A 22,731-nucleotide genomic window follows, 5' to 3' on the forward strand; every position below is an offset into this window, starting at 1 on the left:
ATGCTTCCTGTGTCTTCCACTTCTTTTGTTTATTGTTTATCAGGTGCTGGGAGGTCTGGGCTTTCATGTGTGCTGCCCTTTGTTCTTCTGCTCCTGGGTGTGAAGCCATCTGTGTTCAAATAGCCAGATGCAAAAGAAAAAGGAAGAAATGCATCCAAGTCAACAGTTCTATACATTACCTTCAGTGTAAGATGGATAGTCCAACTCCTTTTCCTCTCACTGGAAAGCATTAGCAGGAAGCCTTGTAATTGTTTCACAGTAAATACAGAGATGAGTGCTTTTAGTGTTTACTTTTGCTGATGCTTGGGAACAAGTTAACATACTACTTTGAGGACTACTTGAAATTGTCCTACAAAGAAAAAAGTAATGCTAGAAAACGTGTGTGTAATCGCTAGCTAAAATTTTATATGGCTTGGGCATTAAATTTATTGGTATTTAGTAGATTTTGGCTCCCTTTCCAGATGAGAAAAGACAGTAAATATAAACAAACATTAAGATCAAGAATCTCTTTCATTTTTCAAATCCCAAATGTACAAGACTATCTATGTCTGTCTGCTTGTCTACCTATTTACCTACCTATTGTCTTTGTATATCATGTAATCATGTATATATATATTCTCTCCCTCCCTCCCCCCCTCTTCCCCCCACACCCCTCTGTATATGTTTCATCTCTCAGCCTTGAACAGCTTTACCTTTTTAAATCACAACATCTCTTAGAGACAAAATCCACACAATATCCTTGCCTTGTCTGGAGTCTGCATATTATACTGATCTTGAAAAGTTCTGGACTTGCAGAGCTGTCTAAATTTACAGCACAATTTGGTTGCAGATGCTTATTTATCTGGACTGTATTGTATGGGCAAGGGTTATCATTCTCCTATACTATCATTTATTATGCTAATTGACTTTTCAAGCACCAGGCAGGGGTGGAAGGGTGTCTGCTCTGTGAAATATTCTCAGCTGTGTGTGTGCTTAAAACAAATGTTTCCTGCCGAATAAAACCCAAAATCCAATGTGTTTCTTTCAAAAAGGTGGGAGGGTCAAAACCGTGGTTGTTTTTGTTCCCGTCCAGTTATGTAACCGTGGGGACTTGTTTCTTTGCTTTCAGGATTTGTGCAAAACACATAAAAGCTGCACAATAGGCGGGAGTCTCAGGAGCAGCCCTGGAAGCTGTCTGGAAGTGTGTCTGCCCTTCTAGGTTTGGGAATCTCAAGTGGTGGGTGTGCTTGTGTGTGTGTGTGTGTGTGTGTGTGTGTGTGTGTGTGTGTGTGTGTGTGTTTAGTTAGCTGGCATTACACACTTCCCCCAGGGTTGTGTTTCCTTTTTCCTGAGATTTGGCGAAGGGTAAAGGGTCGGAGTCACATGGACAGAAAGCATTTGATTAACATCCAAGTCCCCGCTGGGACTGAAGAAGCCGCCTCCCCTCGGGCCGGGGCCGCGTGAGGCCAGGGCCGGAGCCGCTCCCCGGGGAGTGTCCTGCGCTGCGCCCCGCGCCTGCCGCCCGCGCCAGAGTTGCAGCCGGAGCGCCCCGGTCGTCCTCCCCTTCCTCTTCTCTCCCTCACCCCCACCCCAGAATCCTTTCAACATGGAAAAGTAGCCGGTGGGTCCGGACTCAGACTTTGCCAAGGCGGCAACTTAGCTTTCTCACCAGCGATCGGATCCGCCATCCCCGGGGTCCCCGCCGGCCACCATGAGCGAGGAGAGCCGCGGGGACGGGCGCGCCGAGAGCGCCAAGGACATGGAGAAGCAGCTCCGCCTGCGCGTGTGCGTGCTCAGCGAGCTGCAGAAGACCGAGCGCGACTACGTGGGCACCTTGGAGTTCCTGGTGTCGGTGAGGGGGGCGGACGGGCGGGGGTCCCCTGCGCTGCGAGGCCGGGGCACCGCGGGAGGAGGAGTGGGGTCCCCTGCGGACGCGGGAAGCGCGCGGGGCATTGTCTGCGCCGGCTCCGGGGCAGACGGATGGGGGGCATGGCTGGTACCCGAACCCTCGCAGGAACACCCAAGTCTGGGTCCCCGTGTCCCGGCCCTGGGAACTTGGTGATGGCTAAGTGGCTGGACTCTGGTAGGCAGAAAAGTGAGATAGAGAGGTTAGAACGCAGAAGCGCTTGGGGTCCCAGGGGGATCCTGGCTGCTCCCCCTCTTTTCTCCCCACTTTTTTTCTTTTTAAATTCCTTAAAATCCTTCTTGGGTTTGCCAATTGCCTGGGGGGGGCATTTGTTTTCTCTCCCCCCCCTCTTGGGGCTATTTCCTTTGAAAGCTTTGGTTTGGTGATGAAGGATCTAAGTCTGTTAACATTCAGGAACCTGTAGTTAAAATTAAAAAAAAAAAAAAAACCACAATCTCAGAATCGGCTAGAGTTGGAGTCCGTTATTCGGGCGAATAGGGTACCCAGATCTCTTTAGTTCAAATCGTCTTGGGGACCTAGGATTCTGGGGTGCAGGGGGAGGGCTGTAGGCCAGGAGCAGAGAGGTTGTGATCTGCCACAGCTGTTGGCTATTATGGCCATCTGTGCCTCGGGCGGACCTGGCCCTTCCCGCAGCCTCTCCATGCTCCCGTCCTCATCCTCCGCCTCTGTGCAGTCTGTGGCCAAATCTCACTTGGGTCTAGCAACTTTTGGATCTCGTAGAACTTTGTTTTCCGTTTGTTGGAAGCGTTTCATTCATTTTGCTGGTTGGGGGCGAGGGGTGAGGTCCATCGGTAGGGGAAGGAACTGGTGAAGCCACACTCCAACTGGGAAGATGCCCTGTTCCCTGGTGAGAGGGGCACAGGAGTTTGAGGACTGGCTTCTGTCCATCCCAGTGCCTGGAAGAGCAGCATTCTGAGAAGCAGGCATCTTGGCATCGTCCACCTCGGTGGAATCCTCTCCCTTTCCTCACTTCCTTCTCGGAGTTCCGTGGCCTTGTGGTCAAGGGAATGGCTCCAATGCTGAACCTGCTACTCAGTTTTGTGTACGCCCCTAGAGTGCTTATAGTTACAGGTGCGTTAGAGGAAAGTCACCCGGCGGTGACCAGGAGAGACCTCCTGTGATGTTAGATGCATTGACAGGTGTCTTAACATCAGTGTATCTGAGTCCCCAGGGACAACTCTCTTTAAAAAGGTGTAGGTGTTTGGGAATCTCCTGATATTGGTGAAACAGGATTATTGCACGTTCAATGTAGCAAAGGACTCTGAAAACCACAGGTTCTAAAAGAGATCTGACTTTGGGGAGTTTCAAATTTGGCTTTTATGAAACTCCCTTACTAATACAGTTCTGTAATTTCTGAAGAATGAGCCATTTCTTAAAGCACTTTCTGGAGATTTAGAAGAGATTTGGCAAATGCTAAATTGCAGCAGTAGACAGTCTAATGTGTCTTTAAGTTATCAATCATTATTTATAATGTTAATTTTCCTTGAATCCACACACCAGATTATTACAATTGAAAAGAATATTATTCTATGCACAGTAAAGTACGAAAGCCTATCTCTTTCTTTTTATAAATAGAGCATCATCTTATGATTTTGCTCATTATTTAGAATTTGTTACCTCTTCTGCTTTTTCTTTTCGTTATTATGTGTATCTCATGTTTGCACACAAATGCAGTTGCTTGACCTGAAACAAAGATTTACTCTTGGTCATAATCATTCATAGCCTATAATCTATCAATAGCACTTTATTCAATCATCTCTTTGGGGAATTGTTTATAACAACATTTAATTCCTTCTTAGTTTCACTTGTTCACTTGTATTTGATGTAGTCAGACTACTTTTCATATTAATCTCATTTACCAGGAATTTAAAACAACTTCGTTTGATAAGTTCTAGGAACCTATCCTAAGTGAATGATCATACATGGAGACACACAGTGAAAGTTATTTAAAAACAAAAATCACAGTATTAAACAAGTTAAGAGGTAAAATTGATAGGAAAAAATTGATAGTGCACTTCTAACTCAAATTTAAATATCTGCTAGAGAGTCGTCCTTTTAGATTTGGGTCACTATACTTTGTATGACATAGATGAAAGATGACTTATTATTAGAGAATGGAGAAGGTAGAAAGCATATTTTTAGTTTTACCAAGAATGTGTTTTTACTTGTGCACAACTAAGCGAACCAAATGGCATTATTTCTCTTGACTAAAAGAGCACAGGAGGCTAGGTGTGGATGGTTCATGCCTGTAAACTCCTCAGGAAGCTGAGATACGAAGGCTGTGATTCAAAGCCAGTCCAGGCAGGAAAGTCTATGAGACTTATCTTCAAGTTACCACCAAAAAGTCAGAAATGGAGCTATTGCTCAAGTGGGAAAGAGCCAGCCTTGAGCAAACATGTCCAGCTAGGCCCTTGAGTTCAAGCCTCAAGATTGGCACCAAAAATAAAAGAGCATAGGACTAGGGCAGACAATTAATATCTTTATATCTTAAAATTTAGAGTGCTCTCTTCTTTTTTTTCCCCCTAGAGCTGAGGATTGAACTCAGGGCCTTGCACATGCCAGGCAAGCGCTCTTCCACTGAACTAAATCTCCAACTCCTTGTGCTCTCTTCTTAATTCTAGAAAGAACATTTTGTCCTAAATTCCTCCTTCCCACCCCAGAAGTCCATAGCATCACTATTTTCCTCTATTCACTCTACACAGGATCATTCTACATACACCTTTCTTTTTTGATTACTACCCAGGAACACACTTATTTGAGAAAAGCTCTGTGCTTCATGGTCGCTATTTTAAGAGTGGTTTGCTTTTCCCATGCCAGGTTATATTTTTCTCAGATTTGCCTTTTTCTTTTCTTTTTTTCAGAGTCTCATTGTGCACCCAAGATTGACCTTGAACTCACCATCCTCCTTTCTCAGTTTTCCAATGCTTGCATCACAGACTTGTACTACTTTACTGAGCTTGCCTTTTACTTCTTGAGGTGCCCTGCCTACTATATCTAGTGGATCTCTACTGAACTTTCAGAACTTTGCTGTTCTTTCTCCCATGGTGCTTTGTACTTCATTGTATACCATGTTTACTCTGGCAGCTAAAATAGTTGATTTATTTTCCTATGTTTCATTGTATCAGAGCATAAGTCATTGTGGCCCAGACCCTATCTTGTTTGCCTGGGGTTTCCTAGCATTTTGTGCAGTGTTTTTAACAATTGTAAGCAATTGCTTAGCACTTATAAAATGAAGGGATAAATGGATGAATTGATCCATCCTCTATCTTCTCCATTTTAAAACAATAGTGTCTCAGTCATCCTTAAAACCGAATTTCTTTTCTCCCCCATTTGGTCTTAAGTTTCTTTAGTCTTGCTAACTCACATATGGATTTACAGAACAAAAAGTTTCAAATTACATGTGTAGTACCTACTTTGAAATCAGAACTTGACTAAACTCATAAATCGAGGTTTTGAAGTCTTTGTGATACACTGAACTTTAATTCCATCTATTTAGAGTTTTCATCTGAGATCATGGCTACATTATGTTATCTAGATAAATTATTTTTAGAACATAGAGAAAATGGCAGTGACATAATTTGCTTGAATTTATATCCTTGTTTTACTTGAGATATAAGATTTGTAAAACGTTTCCTCTAAAGGTGCATTACTCCACATACTTTGATACCCATTCTAATGTCTTGGTCCCCTTTTTAAAGAGATGATTTTTTTTTTGCCAGTCCTGGGCTTGGGCTCAGGGCCTGAGCACTGTCCTTGTACTTTCTCAAGGCTAGAGCTCTACCACTTGAGCTCAGCACCACTTCTGGCTTTTTTTTCCATGTATATGGTACCGAGGAATCGAACCCGGGTCTTTGCGCATGCTAGGTAAGCACTGTACCACTAGGCCAAACTCCCGGCCCTAAAGAGATGATTTTTATAAGTTGACTATCCCACAATTTAATGTCTGAAGTCTGGACAATAGTAGGTTGCACCCACTTCCTGTTTGTGGTCTGGTGGTACAGCATGCTAAGATCACAGACCTATTTGGGTAGACAGAGACAGGACAGAACCCGATCCTTCAAAGATCTGTATCCTATGCAGAAGTGAAGGTTTTGAGCTCAGAAAGGTACTGTCATGGCTTAATGCTTTATGATTTCCATCTTGATTTTGGCTAGTTTTTATTTTTCAATTTGGGGCCCAAGCTGGGCAGATATATGAAAGAAGAACATTCTTTTTTTTCCATATATTTTTTATTGTACTTAATAGAAGGATTACATTACATTCGCCAGATGTAATGTACATACGTTGATACTCAACATACGTTGGTCTCCATTTCCCTCCCCCCATTCCCGCCCTCATCTTGTTTTCCCCCCTTTCCTACCCAATTTCAAATAACCAAATACGCATATATTCAATATATCAGATAACAAAGTGAAATACTGTAAGAATATGAGATAAACAAGGGACAGCAAAAGAGATGAGAGATAACATAGTACATTAAGGACGACAATCACTCATTATATGGCTTTTGTTTCTATATCCTAGAGGTCCTTTTATTTAGCGTCATACTGTTTAGCCTTATGTATCTAGGTTTTGTTCTATTGTAAATCTCTGCTAGGAGAGCCCAAGGTTTCGACTGATTATGGCAAATGAGGGAAACTATTGAGCCTGTGTTCCTTTGGTCTGGCTTACTGAAAGAAGAGCATTCTTGTATTTTAGTATCTCTATTAGCACTTTTTCTCTAAATTTTGAACAAAGAATTTAGATTTAATTTATCATTTTATACTTATTTTATTATTTTACAAATTGGTACTTAGTTTTGTTCTGATACTGGAGCTTGTGCTCTTACTTGGCTTTTCCCCCTCAAGGCTGGTGCTTTACCACTTGAGCTACATTTGTACTTTTAGTTTTGACTTACTTATTTTTCTGCCTGTCCTGGGATGTCCAGGCTTGCATTTTTTTGTTTGTTTGTTTTACCATTTTACCACTTGAGCCACAGCTCCACTTCTGGCATTTCTTTATGGTTATTCGGAGTCTCACAGACTTTGGACGTTCATTCCCTGGCTGGCTTCAAACTGTATCCCTGAATCTCTGCCTCCAAATTAGCTAGGATTGCAGGTATGAAACCCTAGAGCCTGGCTTATCTTGTTTGTTTGTGTATTAGTGCCCATCCTTGGACTTGAAATCAGAGTCGGACACTGTCCTTGAGCTTTTGTACTTAAGGACTACCCCTACCTCTAGAGCCACAGCTTCCCTTCTGGCTTTTTGATGGTTACTTGGAGTTAACAGTCTCATGGACTTTCCTACCAAGGCTGGCTTCAAACCTAGATCTTCAGATCTCAGCCTCTTGAGTTGCTAGGAATGTAGGTTGAGCCGCTAGTACCTGGCCAATGATAGTGAGGCAGGGTGACTGTTTAATTTTTTTTTTTTTATTGGTTGTGGGGCTTGAACTCAGGGTCTGGATTCAGTCCTTAAACTCTTCAGCCCAAGGCTATTGCTCTACGACTTTAAGCCACAGCACCACATCCTGATTGTTTAATTTATTGTCTAACCTGAGACCCTTCTGAGAGAAACCTAGAATGCTGCTACCAATTGCATTAGGAAGCAGATGTAAACTGAAATTATTCCCAGTATGCCAGAAGCTTCTGCTTTGGATAAACTTCTATTTCTCCATGGATGGCTATGCCATGCTGTATGCTTTTGTATGATTTTGGTATTTGTTGCTTGTCTTGACTTTGATCTCAGATTCTGGGAAAACTGAGTCTTGTTTCTATTTTACTGGTAAGTTTAGATATTTCTAAACTTCTCAAGCCCCTTTTCCCTTATTTGTAAAAATGAGGAAATTATGCATTCCTCAGGGTTGCTGGATGAGATGGTTGGGCTTAGAACTAGACCTTGTACATAATATTATTTCCTTACAGTGCTTTAATTGTTAAAAGGAGTTAGAGATATAGGTTAAATATAATTTTTCAGTTATATTCTCCTCTATAGCTTTACTAGGTCTTGTATTTCTCTTCTGTCTGTGTAGTGCTTTTCTTGTTATTCTCAGTTGATTTTTTTGTCAGTTGTGGGACTTTAACTCAGGGCCTGGGCATTGTCCCTGAGCTCTTCAGTTCAAGGCTACTGCTTTACTCCTTGAGCCACAGCACAACTTCCAGTTTTCTGGTGATTAATTGGACATAAGAGTCCCATGGACTTTATTGCTCAGGCTGGCTTTGAACTGTGATCCTCATATCTCAGCCTCCTGAGTAGCTAGGATTACAGGCATGAGCCTCTGTGCCCTGTTCTCAGTTGATTTTTAGGACAGAGAGACAACTTTATATGCTATAAAGCAATCACCAAGTTCCTGGGGGTACCTTGTGGTAGAAACAAGGTGTATTCCTCATCTGATTTTGTCTTTGAGCTCTTTCACATGGTGTTCCCTATAACTCCTGGTGCCTAGCAGAAGAAGAGGGGGCTGCTGAATTCCATGGCTTCAGATTCCCAGCCCTGCCTACTCCCAGGATAGTCCTACCTTCCTTAGACTCCAAATCTTCACTTAGAAAAAAATATTTATCTAGGGCTGGGAGTTTGGCCTAGTGGTTAAAGTGCTTGCCTAGCATGCATGAAGACCCGGGTTCGATTCCTCAGTACCACATATATAAAAGAAGCCAGAAGTGGTGCTGAGGCTCAAGTGGTAGAGCTCTAGCCTTGAGAAAGTCCAAGGACAGTGCTCAGGCCCTGAGCTCAAGCCCAGGACTGGCAAAAAAAAAAAGAAAAAAAAAGAAAAAAATATTTATCTAGACAATAAATTCCCACAGTACAGAGACTCCGGTAAATTCCCAGAGAACAGAGACTGTGCATTTACTTCCTCTGTGTACTGTTATTTTGGTGTTGGCTTGAATTTAGTGCTTTGTAAATAGCAGGTGCTCGTGAAAACAAACAGGCAAACAAAGCAGAGTGTGAATGAATCCGAAAACAATCCTTTCAGTCCTGAGGGGATTCTTGCCAGCACAGATGAATTAATTCAATGCATTGGGCCTTGCTGGCATATTTTATGGACTGAACTATATCAGTACCACCCCAAGACTCATATGTCGAAGTTTGGAAGGGGGCTGGATTTGCAGATAGGGCTGTGATGAAGATGATTGCTTTATAGTAAGGATATTAGATGGTCTATATGATTAGTGTCCTGAAAGGCCAGGCCTTGGGGTAAACCAGGGAACAGGCAGCCATTTATAAGCCAAGGAGGGAGACCTAGGGAGAAACCAACTCTGTTGACTTCCTATTCCTGAAAAGTGTTCAGACTTAAGTAGCTGAGGAAATAAGTTGTTGGTTTAGTTGTCAGTGTGTGTATTTTATTGTAACATCCCAAGCAGACAAATACAGCTTATGTTAGTAGATATTGGAGATGTGAAGAGAAGGTAGGGCTGGTGTTGTCCATGATATTCTCATGATGTATTGGGGAAGAGACTGAAGTGCACAGATACCACTGTGTTGACATTAGAGCCATATGCAAAGTGACATGAAGATATTGGGGTTGGCAACATGGGAGCCAGGGCATATCAGGAGAAGTGATACAGAGCTGGCCTCTGAACAATGAGAAGGGATGAGCTAGACTGGGCAGAGAAATGTCTGTCCCCAAAGAACAAGCAGGTGCACTATAACAGTGTAGCAGTGCTTAGCAGTAGAGGGCTGCTGACAAGTTCTTCATGCTGAGATAAAGAGTCTTGTGTATATTGGGAAGGAATGAAGTATACTCAGTGCGTTGGGAGAGAAGCCCTATTCCGCAGGGTTCTGACTTTGACTTCAGTCAGTTGTGAGGCAACACTGCTTTCTGGATGAGCAGATACGGAAGGCTGGACCTGGGAAGGGGCTAGCCAGGGGAAGAAATTGCCAGGCTAGGATTTTCTGAGCTTCACATGGGGATTCGTTGTTTGATGCTGCTTTGCCATCACCCCCCCCCCCATACACACACATACTTCTTCAGCAGTTCATGGGCATTCAGAGAAGCTTCTTTTCTTGTTTTGTTAGGTTATAACTTGCCAAAAGTTATTTACTCAGGATGAGCAAGGGCCATAATTCATAGAAACTACATGAAACATGAAAGTCCATCTTCTGCAGGGCAGGGCAGACTTCCGTTTCTCCAAACAGATTCAGTTCTTGGGGTCTTCAGACATTCCCTGTTTAGCTCCTAAGCTTTGGCTTCATTTCATCTCTGTGGCCGAGTACTACTGGGTCCTTGTGTATTAGGCCTGAAGATGAGTACAAAAGCTGCCTTCAAAATAAACTGACTTTCATCTGAGATTTTTTTCAACATTCTAATTTTGGACATATAGCCTGTGGTTTAGAGCCCACTCCCTACATTGAGGATGCCTGTTTAGTCCTGTGATTTACTACATAGTTATGTCTCAGTATTATATGAATACATTAATAGGAGGATAGATTAGATTAGAGTTATTTCTTTGGAAGGATTTTGTTGATTGGATTGAGAAACAAAGAGTAGAATCCAGTTGTCTATTAAGAGTTTCTGCTGTTACATTGTCCAGGTAAGTCACATGGAATGTTTGATGTAAAGTGAAAGAGAAGGAGAAGGAAAATCAAAAGCAAGCCAAACCTCAAAAACTCAAATAGTCAACAGTAGAGCCATTTCTAGGGTAGAGTCTTTAAAGTGTATGTTTACTAAGCAGCAAAAGTTTACATAGAAAGAACATAGGATGAGTATTCTCTTGGTTTGATGACTTAGGGGTGCAGAGGCCATTAACTGAAAATGAATTTGGCTTTGGACATGATGGTCTGGGCTGAAAATTATGCTGTGCTTTTTGAAGATTGGAAAGTGCAACGTAAAGACTTTGAAGCAAAAGTTAGATATTGGGAAATTGATTTTGAACCCACCATGGGGATGAGATGGTCGGAGGGAAGCAATTAGAGGAAGAAACCAACAAACTAAGGACAGGAAGCTAGTGAGACAGTACTTAAAAGTGGGAGAAAGTATAAGGTACACCAATGAATGAATTGTATCAAAGAAGAAAGTGTCTTTCAAATGTCAGACTTTTAGAAAAGTAGGCAATGTGAGGACTAAAGACTGCAAGTAAGTCATTATACCTCAGGCTTTTGTGACTAAGTTAGTACTGGGGCTCAAACTCAGAGTCTAGGTGATACCCTTAGCTTTTTTTGTTCAATGCTAACAATCTATTACTTGAATCATAGCTCCATTTCTGGTTTTGTGATTGTTAATGTCTTATGGACATCCCAGTCCTTATGATCAATTCTCAATCACCTGAGTATCTAACATTACATGTGTGAACTATTATCACATACAACTCCTTGGAATTTTAGCTTTGGTGAGTAAATGGCAAACTGTAAGAATGAGCTGAAGAAGTTGATGGAGAAATTAAAAGAAGTCAATAGTAAATACAAAGAGAAGAAACATTAGTGAGATAAAGGGATGCCCTGGATTGTTGAAAGAAGATGAGTATAGCTCAGCGGTAGAAGGTCTCCATGGCACTGGGAGGGGGTGAGGCAGGCATTTGGCAAAATTCACCAACCCATCCTGCTATGGAACATGCCCAGTGTAAAATGCCAGTGCAGGTGGTGAGAAGGAACAGTCTATCTCTTGTGAAGTTTGAAAACTATGTTGCTTCTCCAGGCTACAGTTTGTAGAATTGTATGGCCTGTGTGCTGCTGGGACTTTAGCCTCCATACTGTAACCGAAGTCCCAGAGCAGGGCCTAGGAAGTCTGAAAACCTGGATTCAAGTTTTGGTATGGAAACTTGCATGCTGTGAGTCAATCACATACCCTTTTTCATGCCTCAGTTACACTTTTGGAAAACAGGCTTGGTAATAATCTCATAGGGCTGGGTACTAAGCATCTTCTTCCTTTTGCTTCTCTCCTGCCTCCAACCTCTTCTCTTCCCAACTCAAAGACAGAGGCAAGCATGTGCTCAGCTCTGTTTGCAATCACCTAGCCATTCTTGATTCCTTTCTTTCCAAGTGTAGATGCCTAAGGGAGGGTGGAATGGGCAGACAGGCCCCAAAATGACCAGGGTTGTGAGACAACAGGGGTCACTCATCATAAAAACCACAGGAAGCATAACCATAGTTTATTAGCATCGATACCAAGCAAAATCTGTGTGCTTATGCTTTGATACATATTAGTTTGAGCTATAATTTGTTTTGATTGACATTCTTACATGTTGTTTATGGCATTCAATTTTCACAATGGATAGCCTTTTCTTATTCCTTATTAAAAGGTTAAACTATTAGTAAAATCATTGACATTTTAATTTATTAAAATTGTATTAGCTATTTGGAAATGAAGATTATTCATTTACATCATAGTTGGGCCTTCAGGAAAAATGTTTGCTGGGAGAAATGTTACAGCTTAAAGTGAAATTGGATCATTCTTCTCATCATACTGAAAAGAGATATTGTTATCCTGGCATATCTAGTAAAATATCATTTTCTAATCTTTTCCTTCATTGGATGCTGGTACTGGCACTTGAATTCAGGACCTGGGCACACTTGAATTCAGGACCTGGGCATTGTCCCTGAGTTAATTTCAAGCTAGCATTCTACCACTTGAGCTCCACTTGCAGCTTTTTGGTGGCTTAGTGGAAGTAAAGAATCTTATGGGTGCTCAGGCTGACTCTGAACTGTGATCCTTCCTTCCTCCCTCCCCCCCTCCCTCCCTCTTCCTTCCCCCCTCCCTCCTTCCTTCCTCCCTTCCTCCCTCCTTCCCTCCCCCCTCCTCCTTCCTTCCTTCCCTCTTCTTTCTTTCTTCCTTTTATTTCTTTCTAACTTATTCTCATTAACTGTTGCTTTTTATCTAAGAATTCGGTGATTATTATTATTTCAAAAATGGATACGTTTAATTGAGACTATGATTTTTTTCAACAACTCTGGGAAAGTATAGATGATTTTGAACTTTGGTTCCTTGGATAAATTTGCAGTCATATCCTTTCCATATAACTCAGTGTACAAAAAGGGACCTATTTGCATGAAGACTAATCCAAGGACATTATATTCCCTCATTAATGCAAAGTACATATTTTCTATTAAAAGGCAAGCCCTTCATTTGAAAAAGGTTAAAAATGCTTAATACTTAAAAATGACTGAAGCTAGTTAAATTTAGAATGTTAACATAAAAATATTCTCTGGGTTTTTAGCAAGAATATGGCATGATGGAACAAGGATGAATAATTTTTTTATTCAAAACTTGGTTCTAGCTGAGCATGGTGGTTCATGCCTGTAATCCTAGCTGCACAGGAAGCTAAGATCTGAGGATCATGGTTCAAAGCCAGACTGGGCCCTAAAGACCAAGAGACTCTTCTCTCCAGTTAGCCACTAGAAAAGCGTAAGTGGCGTTGTGGCTCAAGGGGTACGATGGTAGCCTTGAGCTGAAGAGCTCAGGAATGGTGCCCAGGCCCAGAGTCCAAGCTCCACAACCGACAAAAACAAAACAAAACAAATAAACAAACAAAAAACCCTTTGTTTCTCTTGAGAGTCACATAAGGGATAAGGGTTGCGATCTAAGTTTGTGTAACCATTTTTGCTGTTTCAATTGTCTGTGTTGGTTGTCTTTCTTGCCAGAAAGACTTTGAAGGTGGCGACACATTTTTGAAGATTGTGCAAGAAAGGATATATTTTTTTCATGCCTTGTAGTTCCACAGACTTGCCCTCAGTTTTATACTTCCGTGGAATTCCAGCCCTTTCTTATTTGTAATTGTTTCTCAAAAGAAAGATCCTGGGATTCCAGAAATGGCACTGCCAGCTTCCAAGTTTTAATTTTGTATGGGAATCAGGTCTAGAGAAAGATATTTTTATACTCTACTAACTCATCTGTTCATCCCTCCATCGTTATAGCATGCTGCAAGTTCAGATCATAATTTTTACTGCCTTAGAGACAAATTATGAGGACTCAGGAGGGCTTTCCGTTTTTATATGGTATCCCATATCGTACTTGAGTTTAAATAGAAATATAGTTGTTTGTATACTTTATATTGTATGTTTATTTGAACATCTACATACAACTTTATCTTAACTTTTATCTTTTAACAATGAAATCTCTGTCAGAAACTTCTGATTTCTCCTCTTAAGAAGAGAAACTAAGGCAGCCATGCTGGTATACTCTGGAGGCTGAGGTAGGAGGAGCATGAGTTCAAAGCCAGCTTGGGCTATACAGTGAATTCAAGATTTGACCGGAGCACCCTGTTTAAAAAGACAATGACAAGAACAAAAAGAAATGGACAGTATTCTCATGTAATGATAAAAAGCTTTAGCTTTATAAGCTTTATAAGTTGTACAGCTTAATTATTACATTTTATCTGTTGTTTATTTGTCGGTTGTGAGTCTTGAACTCTGGGCCTGGGTGCTGTCCTTGAGTTCTTCAGCTCAAGGCTACTGGCCCTACCCTTTGAGCCACAGCGTCACTTCCACTTTTCTAGTGATTAATTGGAGATGAATCTCACTGTCTTTAGTGCCTGGGCTGGCTTTGAACCGAAATCCTCAGATCTCCTGAGTAGTTAGAAGTAGAGGCTTGAGCCACTGTACTTGACTATCATTTTATTTTATATACACATATGAGGATATATCTGTTTTGATATCTAAGCAGAAGTACATGGATAGTATAGTGTGTCCTTATAATGAAAAAGTCTATTTTTTTTCTTTTCTTTTTCCTTTCTGGATGGTATAAGGATGATGGGACAGCAACTTTGGATTATGAAATGGAAGTCACATATTAAGAGTTAAACAGTAAGGAAATAGGCAAATATTACTTCACAAAGCAATCTCATCTCTTCTTTTCAATAACAGGCCTATGAAGGATTGTGAACATACCTTGTGGTAGTGCATTTGCTTGTTATGCTTGAGGTTCTGTGTCCCATAAAGAAAAAGAGAAAATGTAGGACTATTTGATGTATCAGTATTTATTTACTCCTGTTATAAAATAATCAGATTTTAAATCTAAGTGCTCACTGATTTAGTGCAAGTCAATGGATTGTAAAGCTTAACAGACATTAACTATCTTTTTTTGTTAGCTTAAATACTCAGTATTTTTAGTTGAGCTCTAGCTTTCCTTTAACCATTTTCTTCTAGCTCAGCATCTTTTGATGCTAAAATTATACTCTCATACAAGGATGCTGTATCTTGTTCTTCAGAAAAAGAACAATTGGGGGTCAGAAGTTTAGCCTATTGGTAGAGTACTTGCCTCGCTTGTATGAAGACCTGTGTTTGATTCCTCAGTACCTCATACATAGAAAAAGCCAGAAATGGCTGTGGCTCAAGTGGCAGAGTGCTAGCCTTGAGGAAAAAGCCCAAAGACAATGTTCAGGTCCTGAGTTCAAGCCCTAAGACTGGCATAAAAAAGAAAAAAAGAAAAAGAACAATTGAAGTTTTTTTCCCCCCCTTTAACCTGTATGCATACATTCTTTTTTTCCCTGAAGACAAGAATTTTTGCATTTCTTCTGTATTAATTTGTAAGGATACTTGCTCAGCTATTTCATCTGAGATTAAGTAACAGTGGTAAACTGTATTTACATAATTTCTGCAGGTGGTTCCATTGCACAGAAAAGATGTCAGATCCAGTGCAGGAGGGGATGTTCTTGTCTGCCTGATTGAGGCTGGTTTGCCGGTATTTTTCTTCCCTAGCAGCACAAGTGGTCTGGAAGGTGGAAGACAGTGTGGAGATGTAAGCACTCCCTTTGGGGTGGAATCCAGAAATGACACCGGTCACTTTGACTGTCCTCCATGTGGATTGATCTTTGAAGCATGGCTAAACCAGCTCTAAAAGAAACAGAAACATTCTGACTAGTGAAGGGCCATGTTTCCAGCTGCATAAAGAGGTGGAAGATAAATGTTGAGGGACAAAGAATAATCAGCACCCCATGTTGAACCCAATGATATTTAGTCTTACATCTGTTATTTTTTGTTTACATTTATTTGAAATTTGGGTACCCAATATTATGGACATGGTCTTGGAGATATAAACATAACTACAAAGACATGAAATCTATGATGGGCTATATACTTTATAGACATAATGTTTTATTACATAGATTAATATGTATCTAGGACATATAAACCCTCAGCTTAATTTTATTTATATTCTAAAACCTAAGTGCCAGTGATTGTATATAGAGATTCCCTTCTTGAATACTTGTTTGTTAAACATAACATTTGAAATATGATGTAAAAATCAATGTTAATAAATTCTTTAATAAAAAAATAAAAAAAACCATGAATTCTTTATATGATACTTATTGCTATTTATATGCTTATTTTATTTTTCTTTTTTATTCTTTGTATGAATTTTTTATATGAATTCTTGGATCCCCTCATTCCAAGTATTTATGTGAATTCTTGGATCCCTTGATTCCGAAATCCTCTTGTATTAAAATGTCATTATTTTCCTTATGTCATTAAATTAAAATGTCATTATTTTACTTATCCACATGGAGATCCATTTAACATTTACCTATTTCTTTTCATATGTAAGAATCCCCTCATTGGCTGCATAGAATGTCCTTGGGGGATTTAGGCACTTTGTATCAGTTCAAATTTTTTTCTGAAATCATCAAGAAAATACCTTCCAGCATAATACAGCAATCACCATGTACTGTGTGTTTGTTGTATGTTAGCACTGCTTGGTCATGTGCTGGAACTCAGCACTCACACCTGAGTTCCCACTAGGTCCCAGGTGTGGCTTTCCCTGGACATTCTGCTGGTGAGTCACTGGCCATGCTGTTTCTGGATTGTGGGAGTGCAGTGATTAATCAGGACCAGGAAAACCAAGGCAGATGTTGGAACTGGGACACAAAACTTGTTGGCTCCGGAAATACACAGAAGCTAGAAGTCAGGAAGGAACAGCAGTTCATTTCAGGCAAGCAGTCCAAAGCAAAGAGTGGCAAAAGTTGATGGTTAATCTGAGATGGGGCCAGAGCCACGCAGGCACTTGGGAGCCAGAGATTACCCAGAAGTCACATCTGCTGCCCTCATAGAAGTAATGACACACAGTGAACTGTCTAAAAATAGAAGACCTTCATCTTCCCATTAATGTATGTGCAATATTTACCATCACGCCTCACTTAAATGTAATTCTTCTTGGAGAATTTTAGATTCCTGGCTACTTCATGCTTCAGAATAGTCTTGAATTCTTGGTTTTATGTTCAAATTTGAAGCATAGATTGATTTTTATACATATGTAAAATTAGTTTGTTTATAAAATTAGTATAATTTTAGTATAATATTAGTATAAATTAGTATATTAGTATACTAATAAAATTAGTATACACATGCACACACGTACACACACTTCTGTTCTTTAAGCGTGTGTACTGTTCTGTACCCAGTGAACTTTGATAGAAAGCATTGCTCGAGTTCAATGCATCCATGTTAAAATGATCATTATTTTCCTTGTAAGGTAGATGTCGACAGGAGTTGACAAGTAGGCCATATTAAATAGACTGGAGTGTTCCCCTACACAGGACAAGTCACTCAGGCATTCGATGTCAGTGTCTGAAAAGGGAGAGATTATTAGCTCTGTTGATCTGGAGTTAATGTCACCTGTGACTTGTGCACACAGTCATTCTGGAGAGCAGTGAGCAGGAGACTTGATCAGAGCCTTCCTCATGGACGGTGTCTGTCAAGGTCAACTGTGGAAATAAGGTTATTTGAAGTGTACAGAAAGGAACATGACATGTAAACAGTGAATGCGTGCCTTCTCATCCTACAAGAAATTCCAACACACATATATTGCTATACATTCACAGTCACACACATGCACACATTCTTATGAATGTACATACTTTTTTTCTCTTTTGCATACACACATGATGAAACACACCTCTCTTTTCTGCTTCCATTAAATTATGAAATGAAAAGTTGATTTTTTTGTGTGTGTGCTAGTCCTGAGGCTTGAACTCAGGGCCTGGGCACTATCCCTGAGCCACTGTAGGCTCAAAGCTAGTGCTCTACCTCTTGAGCCACAGCACCACTTCTGGCTTTTTCTGTTTATGTGGTGCTGAGAAATGGAACCCAGGGCTTCATGCATGCTAGTAAAGTACTCTACCATTAGGCCATATTTCCAGCTCCCAAAGGTGATATTTTTTTTGTATATGGATTATATCTTTACATGGGAAAAAATTTAATGCTAACAAATATCCTCTGGGCTTTTATACCCTTTCTTTGAACAGAACCTAGGACCTCACATGTGTTAGGCTTACCACTGAGCAATATTCCCAGCTCTGGCATTTAATTTTTTTAACAAGTTTGTTTATACTTAAGGTTGGCTCTATTATAAGAAACATTGTTTGGGTAGTCAATATTTGAGAGCTTAGTGAATACTTGAAGAATCTCCATTTAAAACATACACATTTCCATAGTTGAGCATTTGGGTCAGAGTCAACTTTAATGGCATTTGGGAAAATACAAGCAAACACTTACTGACAGTTCTAGAAATTCAGCCAGAATATTTGAGTACTTTTTTTCTTTTTTTCCTTTCTTTAAAGATGCCTGGTGGTACAGACTTCCAGGATCAGAAGACTAGCAGAGGGAAAGCAGGAGTTTGAGGTAAACCTGAGCTACACAAGACAAAACACAAAACAGAACAAAACAAACAGCAACAACAACAGAAAGGAAAACCTGTTGATTAGATTAGTAAAGAAACTGCCTGTGGGTTTCCTGTCTTAAAGTACATATCCTTTTTACAAATTGTTTGCTTTCTAGTCTGTGAGAACCAAGTTCTACTTCTTTATGGCATTCTGTACTTTAATATTTGGTAAGTCAAATGGGCATTAACTTTTTAAAGAAACCAAACAGAACTAAAAAAATCTATGTATTTTTGGTTCATTTACATACCAATTTTATCAATTTATGAAAATCTCTTTAGCATTGTGTAGTTCACAGTCAAAGGAACTGAGATAATGCCTCTCATGTACGCACGTTATGAGTTATCCTCTCCAATAATTGTTTTCAAAGGCAGAGGCTCCAGATTTATTTATTTATTTATTTATTTATTTATTTATTTATGGTTTGACTGGGCCTTACTGTTTAGCTCAGGCTGACCTCGAACTCAAGATCTTTTTCAACTTTCAGAGTGCTACTGGGGTAATAGTATGTGTGTGAGTATATGTGTGCATACATGTATGTATATGTGTGTCTGCATGTATGTATATGTGTGTATGTTATCATTTCATGTAAGATAAGAAAGTACATGTTCATTCTTTTTCTTTCATATTCCTTTCTGTAAATCTCTAAAAGTATCCACAAATAACCTATTTTATTTTCACTGTTGAGTTTGATGGTACCATCCTTGAGGAATATTCTGACCATAGCTCTTGTTGGGCTCTTCAGTAATAATGTAAGTCAAAGATGAATTAAACCCCGGATATGCCTATAAAGCTAGCACAATAGATAAGGGGAAGCCTGGTAATGCTAATACTTAAAGATTACTCAGTTAATTCCTTAGCAGTCTTTGCAGCACACACACTTTAACATAATAGATACATGTGCACATGTTAGAGGGGTAATGTAACATGATGCCACTTTACTGTTAAATGTTTAATCAGATGGATTTTGAGGAGTTTTCACAGTTCAGTGTTCATATGCTAGCTGTTCTGTACTTGGTGGGAACTGCAGCTGATATGCAGGTTCCTCATTGGTGGGAATCCAGTGCTTTGCAGAATTATAGGATTTCCTTCAGCTGGAAGGGTTGTGTCTGGCAGCCAGCAGGCAACAGTGGCCTGGAAAAAGTGTGTGTATGGGGGAGGGTAGAAGTCTTGATTGTGTGGCCCAGCTAAGGGGTGTTTTTTGAAAATCATTGTCATTGCTGTAGACCAACCTACAAGTGAGCTGAAAGCTAAGATTTGAAATATTTGCATCTATTTCTCCTATTTTAAAGCATCTCCTACTAGGCACTGGTGACTCATACCTGTAATGCTAACTAACAAGGAAGCTGAGATCTGAGGATCCAGATTTGGAGGCCATACAGGAAGGAATGTCTCTGAGACGCTCCTCTTCTCCTCTCCAATTATCAAAAAGCTGGAAGTGGAGGTGGTAGATCACCAGCCTTGAACTCTCTCTCTCTCTCTCTCCCTCTCTCTCTCTCTCCCTCTCTATTCCTCTCTCTCCCTCTTTCTTCCTCTCTCTTCTCTCTCTCCCTCTCTTCCTCTTCCCTTCCCCCTTCTTTCTCTCTCTCTTTCTCTCTCTGTCTCTGTCTGTCTGTCTGTCTGTCTGTCTGTCTGTCTGTCTGTCTCTCTCTCTCTCTCTCTCTCTCTCTCTCTCTCTCTCTCTCACACACACACACACACACACACACACACACACACACACACACACACACACACACACAAAGACATCTCCTAAGAGGGAAGAAGAGAAAGTATGAAGACTATCTTGTTAATGTTTGCTTCTTTCTTCCTTGATATTCTGGCCATATTGTCCTATAGTGGAGACTCCTTTGGGATTATAAACAGCTGTTTATAGCCTCTTGAGGCCCTATAAAGTGCTGGGAGCTGCTGTGCTCCCTGAGGTTTGGAGGAGGGGAAAGGTCACTTGAGGACACAGGAAAATATTTTTTTCCTCTCAGAGTCCTAGGGCCTCATTTCTTTTTAATTATTGAATTCTGATGTTTAAATTCCTTTCAGAGTTAGTCCTATAAATGATATATATTTCTTGAGTGTGTGTGTGTGTGTGTGTGTGTGTGTGTGTGAGGCCCCATTCTTCACTGAATTTGTAGCACACAGGAAAGGAAATTGACTTATGACTATCATCATTACCAACTTTAGAATAAAATTGGTGAATAATTATAGTAGGGTTTTGAAAGGCATCACCAAGGGGAAGGAATTTCACTGCCTGTATTTTTTTGATAAGGACTTTTTGCTTCCTCTTCCATTTCCCTTTAAGGAGACCTTCCTATGCCTAATGCATCATAAAAGTTAAAAGGGAAGTCCAAACACAATTGCCACCAGAAGCTGAAATCTTTTCCACTGCCTTCTCCTTTGTGTTGTTGTGACTGGTCTGCTCAATTGTTTCAAAGTAAGGAAAAAGTTGAGTTCCCTGTCTGAGCTTTCTTGGGGGAAGTGATTTTGACTGTCTTGTGACTGACAAAATGAAGGGGTAGCATCAGCCTGAACACCAACAGCTCCTGTACGCCTTAGCCACGAGGTATCTCAGGGTATATGTGGATGAGCTTCTGGAGGTGAGATTTGCCTAATGAAATAATGTGGGATAAAGTGCTGAGGAGGGAACTCAGATATATAGCAGTCCTTTTTTTCATATATTTTTATTGTAATTAATAGAAGGGTTACATGATATTTGCTAGATAGGAGGTGCATTAATTCACATACATTGATACCCTTTCACATGTCTTGATCCCCATTTCCCTCCATCCCACCCCCACCCCTTATCTTGTTTCCCCCCTTCCCTATCCAATTTCAAATAACCAAATACAAATATATCTGATATATCAGGTAACAAAGTGAGATACTGTAACAATATGATAACCAAGGGACAGCAAAAGAGATGAGAGATAACAGTACATTAAGGACAACAATCACTCATTATATAGCTTTTGTTTCTATATCCTAGAGGTCCTTTCATTTAGCGTCATACCATATGGCCTTATGTATCAAGGTTTTGCTCTATTGCAAAACTCTGCTAGGAGAGCCCAAGGTTTCTACTGATTATGACAAATGAGGGGAACCATTGAACCTAAGTTCCTTTGAGTCTGGCTTACTTCACTTAATATGATTTTTTCTAAGTCTTTCCATTTTCTAACAAATGGGGCGGTGTCGTTCTTTCTGACAGCAGCATAGAATTCCATTGTGTACAAATACTACATCTTCTTGATCCACTTATCAACTGAGGGACATCTAGGTTGGTTCCATATCTTTACTATGATAAATAGTGCTGCAATGAACATTGTTGTAAGGCAGCCAAAAAAATAGAATGGAAGAAAGATAGCTTCTTCAACAAGTTGTGCTGGCAGAACTGGTTAAGCACCTGCAGAAAACTAAAGTTGGATCCTTCTTTTTCACCCTGCACTAGAATTAACTCCAAATGGATCAAAGACCTGGAGGTAAAAGCCGACACACTGAAAACTTTACAAGAAGGAATAGGAGATACACTAGACCTCCTTGGCACAGGTAGAAACTTTCTTAATAAGGACCAAGAATCACAACAAATCAGAGAAAGGCTGGATAAGTAGGACTGCATTAAACTGTGGAGCTTTTGTATGGCAAAGGACATAGCTAGTAAATTAATTAGGAAGCCTACAGAATGGGAGAAGATCTTCACTAACCATACAACAGACAAAGGCCTCATATCTAAAATATATCAACAGCTCAAAAAAATTGAATCACTCCAAAACTAATCTCCAAAGTAACAACCATCCCATTAAAAGATGGGCCAAAGACTTAAAGAGAGTCTTCTCTGAAGAAGAAATAAGAATGGTCTATAGACACACGAAGAAATGCTCAACATCTCTGGTCATAAAAGAAATGCAAATCAAAACAACTCTAAGATTCCACCTAACTCCAGCTAGAATGGCCAGGATCAGGAAAACTAGTAACAACAGATGCTGGAGGGGATGTGGCCAGGAGGGATCACTACTACACTGTTGGTAGGAGTGCAAACTCGTTCAACCACTATGGAAAGCAGTATGGCAGTTTCTCAAAAGACTAAACATAGAGCTCCCCTATGACCCAGCAATACTTGCCAATCATCCAGAAACAAGGGCATACTAAATACAGCAGTCCTTTCACTCAGTAACAAAAGACCCAAATGTATCTTTAGTGCTTATTTGGAGGCATGGGGATTTTCTGCTTCAGCCTGCTCAGTGTCTGATATTGCTCCTCCAGGTCATCAGACTA

The 22,731-nt window shown here is 40.4% G+C and overlaps 1 protein-coding gene across 1 annotated transcript in view; it reads left to right on the top strand.

Annotated features, from left to right (window-relative positions):
- The first annotated feature begins 1,208 nt into the window (after window positions 1-1,208).
- The window catches only part of Prex2 (phosphatidylinositol-3,4,5-trisphosphate dependent Rac exchange factor 2), a 262,087-nt gene continuing 240,564 nt past the window's right edge, over window positions 1,209-22,731 (top strand). Inside the window, exon 1 of the mRNA XM_090338918.1 lies at window positions 1,209-1,831. Within this exon, the coding sequence (XP_090195044.1) occupies window positions 1,691-1,831 (141 nt within the window). The 5' untranslated portion in view covers window positions 1,209-1,690. The remainder of the gene's footprint in view (window positions 1,832-22,731) is intronic.

The sequence above is a fragment of the Megascapheus bottae genome, chromosome 9 (assembly GCF_031878675.1).
Source record: "Megascapheus bottae isolate mThoBot1 chromosome 9, mThoBot2.hap1, whole genome shotgun sequence".
Taxonomy (NCBI): Eukaryota; Metazoa; Chordata; class Mammalia; order Rodentia; family Geomyidae; genus Megascapheus; species Megascapheus bottae.